The sequence below is a fragment of the Mytilus edulis genome, chromosome 2, assembly GCF_963676685.1.
Source record: "Mytilus edulis chromosome 2, xbMytEdul2.2, whole genome shotgun sequence".
NCBI lineage: Eukaryota > Metazoa > Mollusca > Bivalvia > Mytilida > Mytilidae > Mytilus > Mytilus edulis.
Window position 1 is genome coordinate 24,311,339 of NC_092345.1, and position 16,345 is coordinate 24,327,683.

At 30.7% G+C, this 16,345-nt stretch overlaps 1 protein-coding gene across 24 annotated transcripts in view; it reads right to left on the bottom strand.

The window, feature by feature from the left end:
• The window catches only part of LOC139511792 (centriolin-like), an 89,098-nt gene that overhangs the window by 11,215 nt on the left and 61,538 nt on the right, over positions 1 to 16,345 (bottom strand). For 16 of the 24 annotated variants that reach the window (XM_071298873.1, XM_071298865.1, XM_071298862.1 and 13 more), the window contains 11 exons: positions 12,074 to 12,238; positions 10,801 to 11,076; positions 9,643 to 9,860; positions 8,973 to 9,130; positions 7,822 to 7,895; positions 7,306 to 7,494; positions 6,620 to 6,673; positions 5,655 to 5,756; positions 4,578 to 4,647; positions 3,774 to 3,874; positions 1,304 to 1,387 (listed from right to left, as the gene is read on the bottom strand). In XM_071298873.1, the coding sequence (XP_071154974.1) occupies positions 1,304 to 1,387; positions 3,774 to 3,874; positions 4,578 to 4,647; positions 5,655 to 5,756; positions 6,620 to 6,673; positions 7,306 to 7,494; positions 7,822 to 7,895; positions 8,973 to 9,130; positions 9,643 to 9,860; positions 10,801 to 11,076; positions 12,074 to 12,238 (1,491 nt within the window). The remainder of the gene's footprint in view (positions 1 to 1,303; positions 1,388 to 3,773; positions 3,875 to 4,577; positions 4,648 to 5,654; positions 5,757 to 6,619; positions 6,674 to 7,305; positions 7,495 to 7,821; positions 7,896 to 8,972; positions 9,131 to 9,642; positions 9,861 to 10,800; positions 11,077 to 12,073; positions 12,239 to 16,345) is intronic. The other 8 variants (XM_071298876.1, XM_071298880.1, XM_071298870.1 and 5 more) reach the window with 3 other exon arrangements.

Below are 16,345 nucleotides of genomic sequence, written 5' to 3' on the forward strand. Positions count from 1 at the left end.
AAATTTTGACGAAGTATTTACTTTCACCCTTTAACAAAAACATAAAAATTTCAAAAAATTTGAACTAACCGTTTTATCAGAAAAATTACACTGGTTATATAGCAGTTTGACAAACACTTATTTAGATCATCAAGAAGCTTAATATTCCCTAACAACACAAGATAATTAAAGCGTTTAGCTGATTTTACAGAGTTATCTCCCTGTAGTGTTAGGTACCACCTTAAAAGGTTGATCATTTTTTTTCCATTTGTGGTCGATCTCTACCCACGAAATTGGTACCAAAGAAATAATAGTGAATTCACAGTTTAATGACCAAAAAACATCAGGGTGTTCAAAGCCTTAATTAAATATGGGATTATTGCCACATGGATATCAACATATACATTATTTTCCAATCTATCATCTAATCTTTACATCTTATTTTGCATTTTTTTCCTATTAAAAAAATCTCTTCTATACTTCAGTACTATATACTAAAATATGATGGTCAATATAAAGTTTCTTAGAACTTAATAAGTAGCTTTTGTACAAAAATAAATAAGTAACATTCATGAGGGGGGATAGGACCTTTATCGGGACTCCGGGATCAGGTGTTTTTAAGCTCGGGATTTCGGGATTGACCCTTTCGGGATTCGGGAATTCTTTTTTTTTGGATTTCGGGAGGTCGGGATTTACTTTATTTAAATTCGGGACCTCGGGATTTCTGGTTTTTAAGCCCGGGATTTTGGGATCAGGACCCCTCCTATCCCCCCTCATTCATTTTAAAATGTAAACAACAAAATATTTCATTAGGCTAATCCCCACACCCCCACCCTCTTTCCACACATACAAAAAATGTAATTCAAGTCTTTAAAGTATAAAAAAGTTAAAAGAACGTATGACCAAATGATATATTCAGTGTCAGCAAGTAAATACAGATAAAGACAGCCAACAACAAAGATTCAATAAGAAGAATTAAAATGATTTCTAATCAAAAGTAATTATATATAATCTAACTGTAAATTTAGGAAAGTTTACAGTGTATTGTAAAAGATAATATCTCTATAATGTATATATTCTAAAGCTAACATTGTGACTTTCTCAGTATTTCTATGCATATGAATAAACTATTTACAATACTTCCAAGTACAAATGCTATTAATATGGATAAATCTGAATAAACAACAAGCATTGGTTAAATAGCATGCAAGCAGTGCACAACATCTAAAAAAAGTGCTGCAGCAAATAATTCTTTAAATCTCATTAGCTCCTCTGGGCACATAATTTTAGATAATAAAGTGCTGCACCAAATTACTGCAGTTACCTGATTGGCTGCTTCCAGCTGATTTTTCAGATCATGAATTTTGTTCTCTAAATTCAGACGTTCACGGGTATTTTTTTCATTCTCCTATTGGTATTTAAGAAAGAGATATTTGTTAATGAAGAAATGATAGATGCTGTAAAAAAGTAACTGAAATTGTAAGTTCTAGCAAAAGCAAATTAAAACTACAAGAAATCATGTCTTCAAACAAAATGTGAAAAATGCCGCATTCCAATTAAGCTACTATGCTTTAACATCATGCAGAATAATGAAACAACAACAAAAAATTACAAAAATAATAATCTCTCCTATACATTAGGTATGAAACCAAAATAAAGTAGTGAATCAAGGGAAAGCTGGAAGCCAAAATGAAATAATGGATCAAAGAAAACGGTATCACACACCTGAATCATATTTATTAAAATGAATAAATCAACAGAACATCTAGTCCAGATAAGACTGTCTGTAGGACAGACATGAAAAGTTAAGGACAAACTAATAACAATGATGGGTTCAAGTACTATTAGTCCAATTATGCTGATCCAAACCATCAAATTATGAATAAATTCTTGACAAAAACTAAACTAGAGGCTCTAAAGAGCCTGTGTCGCTCACCTTGGTACATTTGTATATGTGAATATTCAACAAAGGACACAGATGGATTCGTGACAAAATTGTGTTTTGGTGATGGTGATATGTTTGTAGATCTAACTTTACTGAACATTCTTGCTGCGTACATATATCCCCATCTATAATGATTGTCCCAGTAGTTTCAGTTAAAAGTGTTAGTAAAAATTTACAAATTTTATGAAAATTGTTAAAAATTGACTATCGATTCGTCTGAAATTTTCAGGGCAGATAGATCTTGACCTGGTAAACAATTTAACCCATGCCAGTTTTGCTCTTAATGCTTTTGTTTTTGAGTTATAAGCCAAAAACTGCATTTTATCCCATGTTCTATTTTTAGCCATGGCAGCCATCTTGGTAGGTTGACCAGGTCGACGGACACAATTTTTAAACTAGATACCCCAATGATGATTGTGGCCAAGTTTGGTTTAATATGGCGCAGTAGTTTCAGAGGAGAAGATTTTTGTAAAAGATAACTAAGATTTACGAAAAATGGTTAAAAATTGACTATAAAGGGCAATAACTCCTAAAGGGGTCATTTGACCATTTCGGTAATGTTGACTTATTTGTAAATCTTATTTTGCTGAACATTATTGCTGTTTACAGTTTATCTCTATCTATAATATTTTTCAAGATAATAACCAAAAACAGCAAAATTTCCTTAAAATTACCAATTTAGGGGTAGCAACCCAACAACAGGTTGTTCGATTCATCTGACATTTTCAGGGCAGATAGATCTTGACCTGATAAACAATTTTACCCCATGTCAGAATTGCTCTAAATGCTTTGGTTTTTGAGTTATAAGCCAAAAACTGCATTTTACCCCTATGTTCTATTTTTAGCCATGGCGGCCATCTTGGTAGGTTGACCGGGTCACCGGACACAATTTTTAAACTACATACCCCAATGATGATTGTGGCCAAGTTTGGTTTAATATGGCGCAGTAGTTTCAGAGGAGAAGATTTTTGTAAAAGATAACTAAGATTTACGAAAAATGGTTAAAAATTGACTATAAAGGGCAATAACTCCTAAAGGGGTCATTTGACCATTTCGGTAATGTTGACTTATTTGTAAATCTTATTTTGCTGAACATTATTGCTGTTTACAGTTTATCTCTATCTATAATATTTTTCAAGATAATAACCAAAAACAGCAAAATTTCCTTAAAATTACCAATTTAGGGGTAGCAACCCTACAACAGGTTGTTCGATTCATCTGAAATTTTCAGGGCAGATAGATCTTGACCTGATAAACAATTTTACCCCATGTCAGAATTGCTCTAAATGCTTTGGTTTTTGAGTTATAAGCCAAAAACTGCATTTTACCCCTATGTTCTATTTTTAGCCATGGCGGCCATCTTGGTTGGTTGACCGGGTCACCGGACACAATTTTTAAACTAGATACCCCAATGATGATTGTGGCCAAGTTTGGTTTAATTTGGCCTAGTAGTTTCAGAGGAGAAGATTTTTGTAAAAGTTAACGCAGGACGACGACGGACGACGACGACGACGGACGACGACAGACGCCGGACGCAAAGTGATGAGAAAAGCTCACTTGGCCCTTCGGGCCAGGTGAGCTAAAAAACAAATCACAATTATTTTGAATAATGATTTTTTAACATGTTAACTCTAATACTATATCAATAACAACCAAGTCTTTACATGTGACATATTCACAACTTAAAAGGTTAGTCCTTTTTTTAAACAAAAAATAATTTTGGTGGACATGTTAATGTTTGCTGTATTTTCATGCTGCCAATAATTTCATAATCTAAAATTGTATCAATACCATGCAGCTGATTTTTAACTTACAAACTAAACTATGAAATTGAGAAGAATTTATTTACCTGGGTAGAATTGGTTCTGTGTTTCTGAAGTTCCTCATATGACCTTGACAAAGCTTTGGATAATTCATTTTTTTCTTCGTTTCTGCTCAGTATTTCTCTTTCTGTTGAAAAAAATTGAAATAATTGTTTTAAAAAAGTGAAATATTCAAAGTATTAAGAAAAGTTTTTCAGGAGTACCTCTTTTTACAGGTCACGACTTTATTAACATTCTGTGATATAAAAATAAAAGTATATGTAAGTAATTTCTCAATTGGATAACAACCAATACAAGAGGCACACCCTGGTAGCGCATCGCTCATCTGTTGAAAAGTGCCAGTCTGCTAAAGAGGCCCTTTTTATGTACATACTTATTATTTGAGTTGCTGATTATGTTTATCTCAGCTCCTATAGGTTTGGAGATAATGAGCCAAAAATGTTACCCAAAAAAGTAAAAATCGACATGGGACAACAACTCCAAAACAGATATTTGTCAGATTTGCTGAAACTTTCAAATTTTATGCTATTTATTTTTTTGCCATTTACACTTTTAACCAAGTTCATATAGTTTTTAAAAAAAATAGCCAATAACCTGTGAAAAATTGGAAATATTAGTATTTCAGAGGAGAAAACTCCAAAAACAAGTAGTTTGATTTATCTGAAATCTTTGGTAGATACATACATCTTGTCATGTAATTTGTCCTTTTTTTTTCATAACACTTCCATCTTGAAAATAAAATGAACTGTTTTGAGTTGAGAAATATTGTAACTCTCAGCAGCGTGAATCTACACTATAAACTATGTGATAGATAGAAAAAGATATCTTACCAAGGTCTTTCATTATCTTTTCCATTTCAATGAATTTCTCTTCATTCATTTGTAAAGCCTTGGACTCTTTCTACAATTATTTAAAACCAACTGATGAATTTACTGTAAATTCAGAAACTATTGCGATTTTGTCATTTTAGACTAAAATGGGATTTCAATTTTTGCGATATTGAAAAAAATCCTGTTTGAATTCATATAAAAAAAAAATGCGAGTTTAAATTATTGCGATTATAACCCTGTTACATTTTTCTAATAAAAAAAAACATCACAATAATTACTGAATTTACAGTTAGTAAATGCTTTAAACAAAAAAACTCATGCATATCATAAGAGTAGTCAAGCTTATACAATGAAACAGGATAATAGATAAAATTGAGAATGGAAATGGTGAATGTGTCAAAGAGACAACAACTCGACCAAATAAAAAACAACAGCAGAGGTTCACCAACAGGTCTTCAATGTAGCGAGAAATTCCCGCACCCGGAGGCGTCCTTCAGCTGGCCCCTTAACAAATATAATAGAACACACTTAGCTATAAAGGAAAAATGGGGTTAGGACGCATGGGCCATTGATTTTGTTGAAATCTCACTGCAAATCTTTGAAAAACTTCAGCTTTATTAATAGGTTTAAAATTCTGAACACAAAATTCAATCAGTAATATTTCTGAAAATAAAAGAGATAAATGCATTAAGGAATTTGATTTTCAGTTATTAGTGAACAAGCCAAAGTTGTATGCAAAATATTACCAAAATTTGTGATATAGCCCATTTAATACTGAACTTGACCTTAAAATACTTTTTATTTAATAAAAAAAAAGCTTTTATCTTCATGTGCAATATAGTCCTTGATGTGAGTTATCTATCAATATTTGAACCAGTTATAAAGGGAGACAATCAAGTTTTGTCTTACTGTCAGAACTGTAGGAAATTTACAATAAAACTGACATGTTCCTCCTTGGTAAATATGAAATTTTATGTTATTACTTCATTTGGAATTCATTAAACTATTACAAGTGCTTTCTGTTCTTAGCACCATGGGAGGTAACTCCTTTCATCTGTTTCAAGGGAGATAATTTACCTTCAGATTATTCATTGTAGATGTGGCATCATCCAACTCAATTTGTTTGGTATGTAAATCTGATCGTATGTGATCCAATTCGATGTTAGCATTACTGACCAACTGTAAGTGAAAAGCAGTGAAGAGATACTATAGAAAACAGCTATGGAAATGATGCATTAATTGTTTAAACGAAGAACTTGGGTTTGAACAGTTTAGCAAATTTGAAGAAATTTCAATTTTACTATTATTGTCCCCGAATTTCAGATACACGTATTCACAATTATTTTTTTCCTTAATCAACCAAAATTGGTACCCACAAAAAAAATAATCCACATTATCCCATTAATTTTGATTCAAAATTTACCAGATTTATTTGTGTAAATAGTAATCAAAATGGTAGAGTAAGGACATTATTAAAATACCCAGATAAATAGGAATTTCTATGTCATTTTACTGTTTTTAATGCATCATTTTAGAAAAAAATATTATATGCACAGTTCAATATGTTAACATGCTAGAAAGAGATTTGTATATATTTGGAAATTTTCATGCATATTCCGTAGTATTTCGCTGCTGACTTTGAAAAATCATATTTTTTCATTAACATCATTTGGCATTGAACAATGCTTTTTCCAAAGACACAAGAAATCTGTATTTAAAATATACTGTCTTCACATGAAAATATCCTTTTTACATTTAAAAATTACACTTGATTTCCTTAAACCAAATTTCTATATTAATAACATTAGTTTTAACCTCACTATGAATATATAATTTTTAATTTTTTTCTAATATATTTATAAAAAAAACCTTTACCATACTTTCAAAGAAATAAATTGGAAGATAGTCATAGTTCTATTAATTTTAATTTTCCCATTTTATTATTTCTACTAAAGCATAGAGTCAGAACACACCATTATCATTTTTCATAAAGAAATAAAACTTAAGCTTTGAAATAAAATAAAGCGAGAAGCCATACTTACATGGTTTAACTTCTTTTCTTCACGTTCAACATCTTTTCTTACTTTATTCAGTGCCTGTTATGAAATATTATAACATCAAGTTTTAATAAATGGAACATGTGATCATGAAATATAATTCAATGAATTTGCAGAGAGCTAAATCTATAACACATAATGGATTTGTTTTCTTCATTGAAATCACTAAATAAAATTACACACATTTCGTTAAGGAAATGCTTGCAACAAATCTTTAATCATTTGATAAAGAATTTAATAAAACATAAAAGAATGCAGACTAATACATAATATGGGGCCTACTAACTCTCCAACCTTCCCCTTACATTTGGAACTTTTTTGGAATAGCTCTAAAACATACTTGCTATTTTGGAGATAAAATTTTTATAATTGAATATTTGCAGACATCAGTTGAGAATTTAAAGGTTGCAAATCTTCATACATAACACTGATATCTCAATTCTAATGCAACTGATAAAAAATAATGTTAAATACATTCTAAAAGGTCAAGCAATACCTGTGATTGTGTGCACAACTTTATGTCATTATTTGTTGAATTCAATCAAAATGCATGTAACACTGGTCTATCATAAGAACCATGATGTTGATTCTTGTTTAATTGAATTTGGGGCTGTTCTTTCATTAACCTCTACCTCACATCTTTTTGTATATATATATCAAACTAAACCAACCATTTTTGTTTCTTGATACTCCAGTTGTTTGTTATTGACATTCTTTAACAAGTCCTGTAACTCTAGTTGTTTTGATTTTTCTTGTCGTAAATAGTCATCATGAGCTAGGCGACTTTGGCGTATTCCTTCATTTAATCTTTCATATTCCAATTTCGCTTCATCTCTCTTCATATAAGTATCTTTTAGATCCTAAAATGAATATATCAAGCATAAATTAGAACATTAACTGATACAGGGAATTCAGATAAATAATGACACTTTTAAACATTCATCAGTTAAAGATATTGCAGGGAACTGTAAGATTAATTCTTCCTCAATTATCTATATCCACCATGAAGGAAATTCACTATAATGAATTCAGTATAATTTACTATAATGAATTCAGTATAATTTGTTGAATATCAATTTACATGGATTTCTTTGGTACAGGAATACAATGAATCTCAACAAAGTAGACATTTTGTGTATGCTTGTATAGACTTCTGAAGCAGAGTTTGTTAGTCATAATGTACTCACTGTTTGTAAACTTTCATATCTGTCATCTGAATCTCGAATATTTTCTTTTAATGACTTTACTTCACTTCTGCATTCTGAAAAAGAGCATAAATAAAAACTAAGAATGAAAGCCTTGATAAAACTAAGCTGCTGTCAATAGAACACCGTTTATACAATGACTGTTTGCTAGAATATTTAAAAGTTAGTGCAAAAAAACCTTATCTTTCATCTTTATTTGATTTGAATTTTATCTAAAGACCTCAGTTGAACATTTTCCATCAAAACAGACATATTCATATGAAAATAACTTTACTGCAAACTTTTGTATAGAGTGGGGTGCTCATTTTCGCCATATCTTTCCATGTTTCTTCAGTTTATGTTCAGGTTTTTATGTTTTTGAAGTGATCTGATATTTCTATATGAAAATAACTTCAAATGCGAATTATTCTTAGCTTGAAAACGTGTTTGTTTTGAGAAAAATCATCTGAAAAGTGTGATTAAAGGGTGTTTGAAATTTCCTGATTTTTTTGTCAACGGCGGACACATATTCGCCGTTTTTACACATCTATTTAAAACCAAATAACTGCAGCTTTAAAAATATTTATCAAATAAATATCATTATAGATGAATAGCAGACATTTGAAAGGTGTAGAAAACTGAAATGTAGGGCACTCGGTCAAATAATTACTAAGAAATACTTCTTTGATTTTTTTTTTCATTCAGGAAATTGGCTGAAAATCGTTGTCCGTTTTTCGGTCCTTTGCGGCTAGTGCCAAAATTTTGTCTCATTTTCAAAAATAACCATATTTGTTTTAAAAATATAATTTACAAGCATATTTCTTCCATTTCAACCATCCTTTGAAGTTTTTACGCCTCAAAATCATAAAACGGCGAAATTGTGTCCACGGCGAATATGAGCGCCCCACTCTAAAGACATAAAATTTAGAAAATTCAATTTATGGAAAGGCAGTAAATAGAAAGGATGTAAGAAATGTGAGTTCTCAGTCCAATAGTTCATAAAGAAATTTCCAGAAAAAAATCTTGTACAGAATGTATGCACAAAATTGGATTTCCAAAACATATCTGTTACTGAAAGGTAATTCTTGGCATCTGGGTTAGATACCGGTATTTTTAAAAAATAATTTTGAACACAACATCATATAAGCTCTTACCTTTACATGCAAGTTTTAATTGTTGAACCTCTTTCTGTAATGCTGTTCTCTGATGATTAGCTTCATCCATTTCTTTTTCTCTCTGTCTCAGTTCTATTTCTAATTTTTCTGACCGTCTGCTGGATACTTCTATCTTTTCTTCCAATGCCTGATGATTTCTACAAACCAGATTTTAATGTAATTATATGATTTATTAAACCTAAAAACTGAAAAATTACTATAATATAAATAGAATTTTTTTTGTTTACGTTAAAATTTTACTATCAAAGTTTTATAAAACTATTTTTAAGCAAATATAATTATAACTATGTTCCATTTTACATCTAAAATAGTTTTTGGAATCATTATATATATTTGCATTTTTCCTGAAAATCAACCACTATCACTACATGAATACATGTATATAAAATATGCATGGGATGGAGAGTTGTTTCATTGGCACTCATACCATATCTTATCTATATTGGTCAAGAAAAAATAAATGCAGTATTATTATGATGCACAAGAAAAATAAGGGGGGAAAAATCTATGTTGCAGCCTCATAGCCAATGTTTTATTGTTTTGAAGCTCTTTATCTATCTTAAAAAGAGATACTTGCAACAACAAAAAAATGTTCAATAAGGTGCTCCAAAAAATATATTTTATATAAAATAACGAATGAAGTAAATACCTTTTCATCATAATCATTTTATTATCCATATCTTTACAAGAATCATCTAATAAATCTCTCTCCCTATTCATAGCTGCTACCCTGTCTTCTAATGACTGTTTCTCCAGCGTTAATCTTTCCACTTCCTGTCTGTCACGGTCTAGTGTCTGTCGTAATCGCTCAACCTCGGCTGATTTTCTACTTGTTTCTGCATTCAATTGTTCTAACTCAGACTTTTCCTACAATGATCATGAATCAAATCAGATGCTTTCCTCAAAGACAAGGGTTTCTCATTTTGGATAATTTTTCCCTGTGAGGTACCAGTTTCCAAATCATTTAGACTTGTACTTTGAAACTGGTACCTCACAGTGAATTTAGGCCTAATTTCTTATTGTGGGTGACATGGTGTAAAGTTTAATAAGGCTTTTGTCCCCTGTGAGTACCATTGTCAGTCTTGTTTATCCCCTGTGAGTACCATTGTCAGTCTTGTTTATCCCATGTGAGTACCATTGTCAGTCTTGTTTATCCCCTGTGAGTACCATTGTCAGTCTTGTTTATCCCCTGTGAGTACCATTGTCAGTCTTGTTTATCCCCTGTGAGTACCATTGTCAGTCTTATTGTAGTGACATAGAGTGACTTGTTACAAAAACATGACTGTTCAGTACCAGTGTTGGTCTCTTTAAATTTCATTATAATTCATTTGTTAATGAGGGATATGAGAAGTCCTTCTCCTCTTAGATGTTTTGTCACTGTTGAGTTTTAATGTTTTACTTGTCAGGAACAATTTGATTAAACATGGCAAAAATGTCAAGTCTAACCATCTAGGGTCTCTTAAGAATGCAAACAAAAGAATTGTTTTCTTTTAAGGTTGTTCCTATAATAATGTGATGTTGTTTCTTGAACATTTTTATCTTTCATGGGGGAGGGGCAAAATCAATACATGCTTTTATGTTACCATGTTTTCCATTTCTATGTTACTATATGAGTACTAGCCTGCAATAATTTGATGTAAAAAGAAAAGACTACATTTGACAGAGGCACAATTCAGCTCAATCTTAATCCTCATTTAAATTTCTATTAACCATATTTCTGTTCCAATTCTAAGTCACACTAATAAAGCTGTTTGACAATCTTAAAACTTATGAAACTCCTACTTTAGATAAATGTAAAATAAATTACCTCTGTCAATTCTCTTTGCGTTCTTTCCAATTCAGCTAACTTCTGTGCGTGCTGTGTTTTCAGACTATCTAATTCACCATTTTCCAGTCGTTGCATTTCATATGTATGTTTTAATTCGGTTTTATGTTTATTCACAGAACTAACAAGTTTTTGTAACACTTCATCCTCAGTTTCAACAGCTTCCTTTAGTTTATTGAGTTCATTGCGTTTTGTTTTCATGTGAGATATCAGATCATTTTTCTGAGAATCCAAATCTCGCAAATACTCTTTCAATTCCTAAAAAAAATATAAACATCAACAATAAAATGCCATTCTTTATATCAAAATAACATCATTTCTTAAGCTGATTGTATACTTTAAAAAGAAAAAACATACATACATTTGTTACCATTAAAACGTTTAATCCCGGTGCAAATGTTTGCACCTGTCCTAAGTCAGGAATCTGATGTACAGTAGTTGTTGTTTGTTTATGTAATTTATAGGTGTTTCTCATGTCTCGTTTTTTTATATAGATTAGACTGTTGGTTTTCCCGTTTGAATGGTTTTACACTAGTAATTTTGGGGCCCTTTAAAGCTTGTTGTTCAGTGTGAGCCAAAGCTCCGTTTTGAAAACCTATAATGGTTTACTTTTATAAATTGCTATTTGGATGGAAAGTTGTCTCATTGACACTCATACCAAATCTTCCTATATCTATAACATACATAGTTGTCTCATTTGCAATCATATCACATATTTTTATATTACAAAATCAGAAATTATGGTTCCAAAAGGTACTATTAATTCATAATTTTTTGGGATGTTTGATCAATATTGAAAATGCTGAGGGGTAGGTTTTGCACAAAAATAAACCTTGCATTTGGAATTTAGCAACATTACTGGTATTCATATTTAGCATCACTTAATTGAAATATTTAATTTTCCAATGGAAATCAAGCACAATTGACAAACACATGCAATATTTTTTGAGTTTACAGTAACAGAAGTCAAAGTATTTAAAAAAAGAACCATTTTAATTAATGGGTAAGGGTAATATAGATTTTGCTGTAAGTTCTTTGTTGAAAATGTTCATACAAATATCAAGATAAAGAACAGCATTGAAAGCTTTATTTATGTGACATATCAGTCATTTAGCTTTTCATGAAATTAGTGGCATTTGTGCAGTAATTATATTTTTTTTATCTTATAACATATTTTTTTATGATAAAATAACAACAGAGAAAAATGATGAGCCACTATGAATATACTACAATAAGGATTACTTGACCTACTGACCCTTAATTCTCTCTGTTTGGCAGTTGCTTCTGCATCAGCTTCTCTTAACACTGAAGCTAACTCTGACTGTTTCCTCTCAGCTGTGTCTTGTAGTAAGTGTAACTCTGTCCTCTTTTTACCCATCAGCTGGTCAACCTTTTCCAATTCTCTCTTTTGTGATTCAATCTGAAATAAAACAATCAAGTTAAAAGTACATAAAATTGAGAATGGAAATAGGGAATGTGTCAAAGAGACAACAACCCGACAATAGAACAGACAACATCAAAATCTCTATTTCATGGGAGATATCATGGCAAATCTTCCCAAATATAAATGCAGGGGATATACACAACCTGCATTTCAATTTATTTGAATCAGGATATTTGAATCTTTCATCTTCATAGACCTCCTGTGTAGTTTAATTTTATGTTTCTTCATGCAATAGTTCTTTCACATAAGGATTAAAGGTCAATCGCAATGAAAAAAATATTTTAACATATTTCTGCAAAGCACAGTACAATTTACATAAAATATGCATCCAACTCCATCTACAATGAAGTTAGTTCTAGGTACTCTGTGGTTGAATGGTGGAAGTAATTCATCAACTGCATCACTAGTCTGTCAACACTGAGACTCAGAGTTTGAACCTTCTGTATCACTAGTCTGTCAACACTGAGATTCAGAGTTTGAACCTTCTGTATCACTAGTCTGTCAACACTGAGATTCAGAGTTTGAACCTTCTGTATCACTAGTCTGTCAACACTGAGATTCAGAGTTTGAACCTTCTGTATCACTAGTCTGTCAACACTGAGATTCAGAGTTTGAACCTTCTGTATCACTAGTCTGTCAACACTGAGATTCAGAGTTTGAACCTTCTGTATCACTAGTCTGTCAACACTGAGATTCAGAGTTTGAACCTTGAATGTTGTAGTTTTTCTGCTGAATATCTTGGTTCTCTATGAGCACTCTGGTTTCCTCCACTTCTTTATTTAATTTTGTTTTGTTTGTTGTAATCACAAATGAATATCTATGCACAACTTGATTTATACAAGTCTAAATTGAAAACAACGTTCAAACCTATAATTGTGTTGGATAAAAACCGCAATTTTTACATGTATGCATCCAAAACTTTTCCATTAAGAACTAGACAAATAACCTGATGCATGCTCCAAATAAGTTTCAGTTACCTTTTCTGTTGGATTAACTGTCTTTTTGTCCATGATCTTTTTACTTTTTTCTTGATTAATTAACTGTCCATATGTGAAAACAGTTACATGATTCAAAACTAATTTAATTTCAAATATTTTAAGTGTTATTTTTGGAATGATCAGCAAAGGATATGTGTTGCTGTTGATAATGAATGGTCAATTTTACATATTTGGTAGTAGTATATATTGTTTCTAAACTAGATATAGGTTTCCATACATTTTTAGATAAATCCTCTTTCTGATTAATGGTACACTATCACTGACATGAACAGTTTCATTTTGGTCTTGTGTAAAAAAGTTGTTGTTCACCATTGAACATTTGAATTCCTGGTTCACTGGTACCCTATGGAATCACAAACATTAGTATCCCACAACACAAATGAATCCACAGTACCAAAAGATAGAATATGTCTGTTTTTCAAATCAAGATTAACTCCTCTAGTGTGGTGGACAATGTATGTTTAATGCCAAATTTAGTACATTTGTACTGGAACAAGTTTTTGGTGTATAAATCATGCTTGTGCCTGTACAGAGTCAGGAGCCTGTTATTCAGTGGTTGTTTTGTTTCTGTGTATCATATTTTTATTCATTTTTTGTACATAAATTAGCCCATCATTTTCTCTTTTTGTCTCATCATGGCAATCGTACCACATTTTCTTATTCTTATATTTGTTATTGACTGAGATGCAGAGAAGGATTTCAATGTGATATTTCACAAAATAAAGTCAGCCAAAAAAACATCTAGATTTCAAACTGACCATTTTTTTCTCTTACTCCTAAATGCTGACAGGAACAGTATTAGAAGCTATTTTTTAAGTTTTGTGTTTTATCCAGCAAGAGATAGGTATTGGGACACAAAACTTTCAATAGAATAATTGTATTCAAAACTCTGAAATCAACCAATCAAAACACTGGTTTTGGTGTTTCCAGCACAAATTTTGTACTCCGAGATCCCTGTATGTGTTGATAAAAATAATTTTCATATGTACAAGTGTATTTTGCTATGAGGGTCTTGCTTTAATACCAGTAGGTAAATCTAACTGTGTTATCAAACAAAGTGAAACTTAAATTACTACTGTGAATGTAGTCCACAGACAACTTGGTTAAAATTATATATTCAAGATTAATCTTCTTGGAAAATAGGACTCTTAAGTATAAAGATGACAGGTTTTTTTAAACGTCATTGACTACCAATGCAGGTCTTGCATGGTTGTCAAAAGTATAACTGTGTAGGTTACATGTATTTGATATATTTGTAAACTGTACTATTGTAGATAATGTATCCATGCACCAAATACATAAGGCCACACAAATAAAATATTAAATGTCTTGATTCTTTTTTTGTAAGTGAAGCATGCACATGGATACTTTTCTCTTTAATTTTTCATAGAAAGGGGGGATAATTCTTTTCTGTACCAGCCTGAAATTCCCTTGTTCTTCTTTTCATTTTAAGTGCAAAAGAAATGCCAAGAAAGTTTTTTAAGTTTTTTCCGGGAATAATTTTTTTTTTACAAATGGTCAAATTGGTGCAGATTGTATCAATAACCGATCATTTAAATCTAAATGGCTTATGCTATGCATCTGCATCAGATTTTTTTTTTATAGAAATAAAATCTAATAAAGTCTTTTTTTAAATTTAGCAATTAAAATAAATTTGTTTTGAACAGCTATCTGTTTATAAAACAAATAGAAGGGTTGGGTTGATTTTTTTAAACTTGAATTGAAAATTTGAAAGGAAACAATAAAATCTAGATTCTGACAAACAAATAATTTTATTGGTGTGGCCTTCTGAATTTACTAATAAAGACAAAACTTTCTTGTAAATCTATTATTTATTATCACAGACTAATATATCACATGTGCACACATTTACACTACTTGACTACAAGCTATCATAATCATGATAATACTGATCAAAACAATACTGTTTATAAACAATGATTAAAGCACTCATTTACAATGTGTTTCTAGAAAGAAAGAGTATATCTGAAATCCTGCTGAGATCTTTTAAGTTAAAAAAGTGCATGAGACAGTTCTATAAAACTTTCTAATTAGTACAATATTTATAAGATTTGATTAGTTCATACTTAGAATTTAGCTTTGGCTAAATGATAATTCAAAACAGGTTATCTCCCCTTAATTCACCAAAAACACAATTTCACATTTTTTAAGATTTTTCAATTGAAATTCTCAAATCCATATTTAATCTGATACACCTTATACAGTGTCCCAAATTTATTTCTTTACAGTGAGAATACTCACTATGGAAACTTGCGATTGGTTGAAAACTGAACATTTCTCAAGTATCGATATGAACAATAAAATAGGACATTATTATATACTTTTTGAAATTGCTCAACTGTCCCATGCATTTTGTGTTGTTCATCATAAGAAATTTGCACATTTAAAACCCAATCCCCTAATAAGTCATTCAAGTAAAAAAATAAATATGAAAGATTATTTCTGACAAATGTACAATACTGATGAAAAAAAACCATATAATTTTGCAGACATTATTCAATAGTGGAATGATATTTTTAAAAGATGTATAAAAGAAAACATTAATGTTATGGCACCATAAAACATCATTAATTTAAAATGCTACAATTTTTGACAATTTAAATTTTTTTTATCTGTGTGCTTGGTGTTAACATTTGCTCTTTGACCACTAAAATCCAACAAAACGCTGGTACAATATGTTACAAGGCAAAAAAATAAGGTAAACAAATGCTATGAAAATTGCAACCACAATCCAATATTATATAGTGCTCAAGAATGTGCCCCTATGATTGTTCCTTTCACTGATTTCAAATCATTGAAGCAAAACTGTTTTTCAAATGATTTTACAATAAATTTAGTTTTTTTGGAAACTTTAACAAATCTCAAAATTAAAAACAATATGCATATTTATCAAGAGCTTAAAGTACATTTTTTCCCTAGTTTTATTAAAAAAATATATGAAAAGTGAATTACAATGTATATGATTAACAAATATAAATAAAAGATTTCAAAAAATATTCTACCACCAAACTGAATTTATACTCAAAAGTAAAATAAAATAAATTCTAATTTATCAAATGGGATG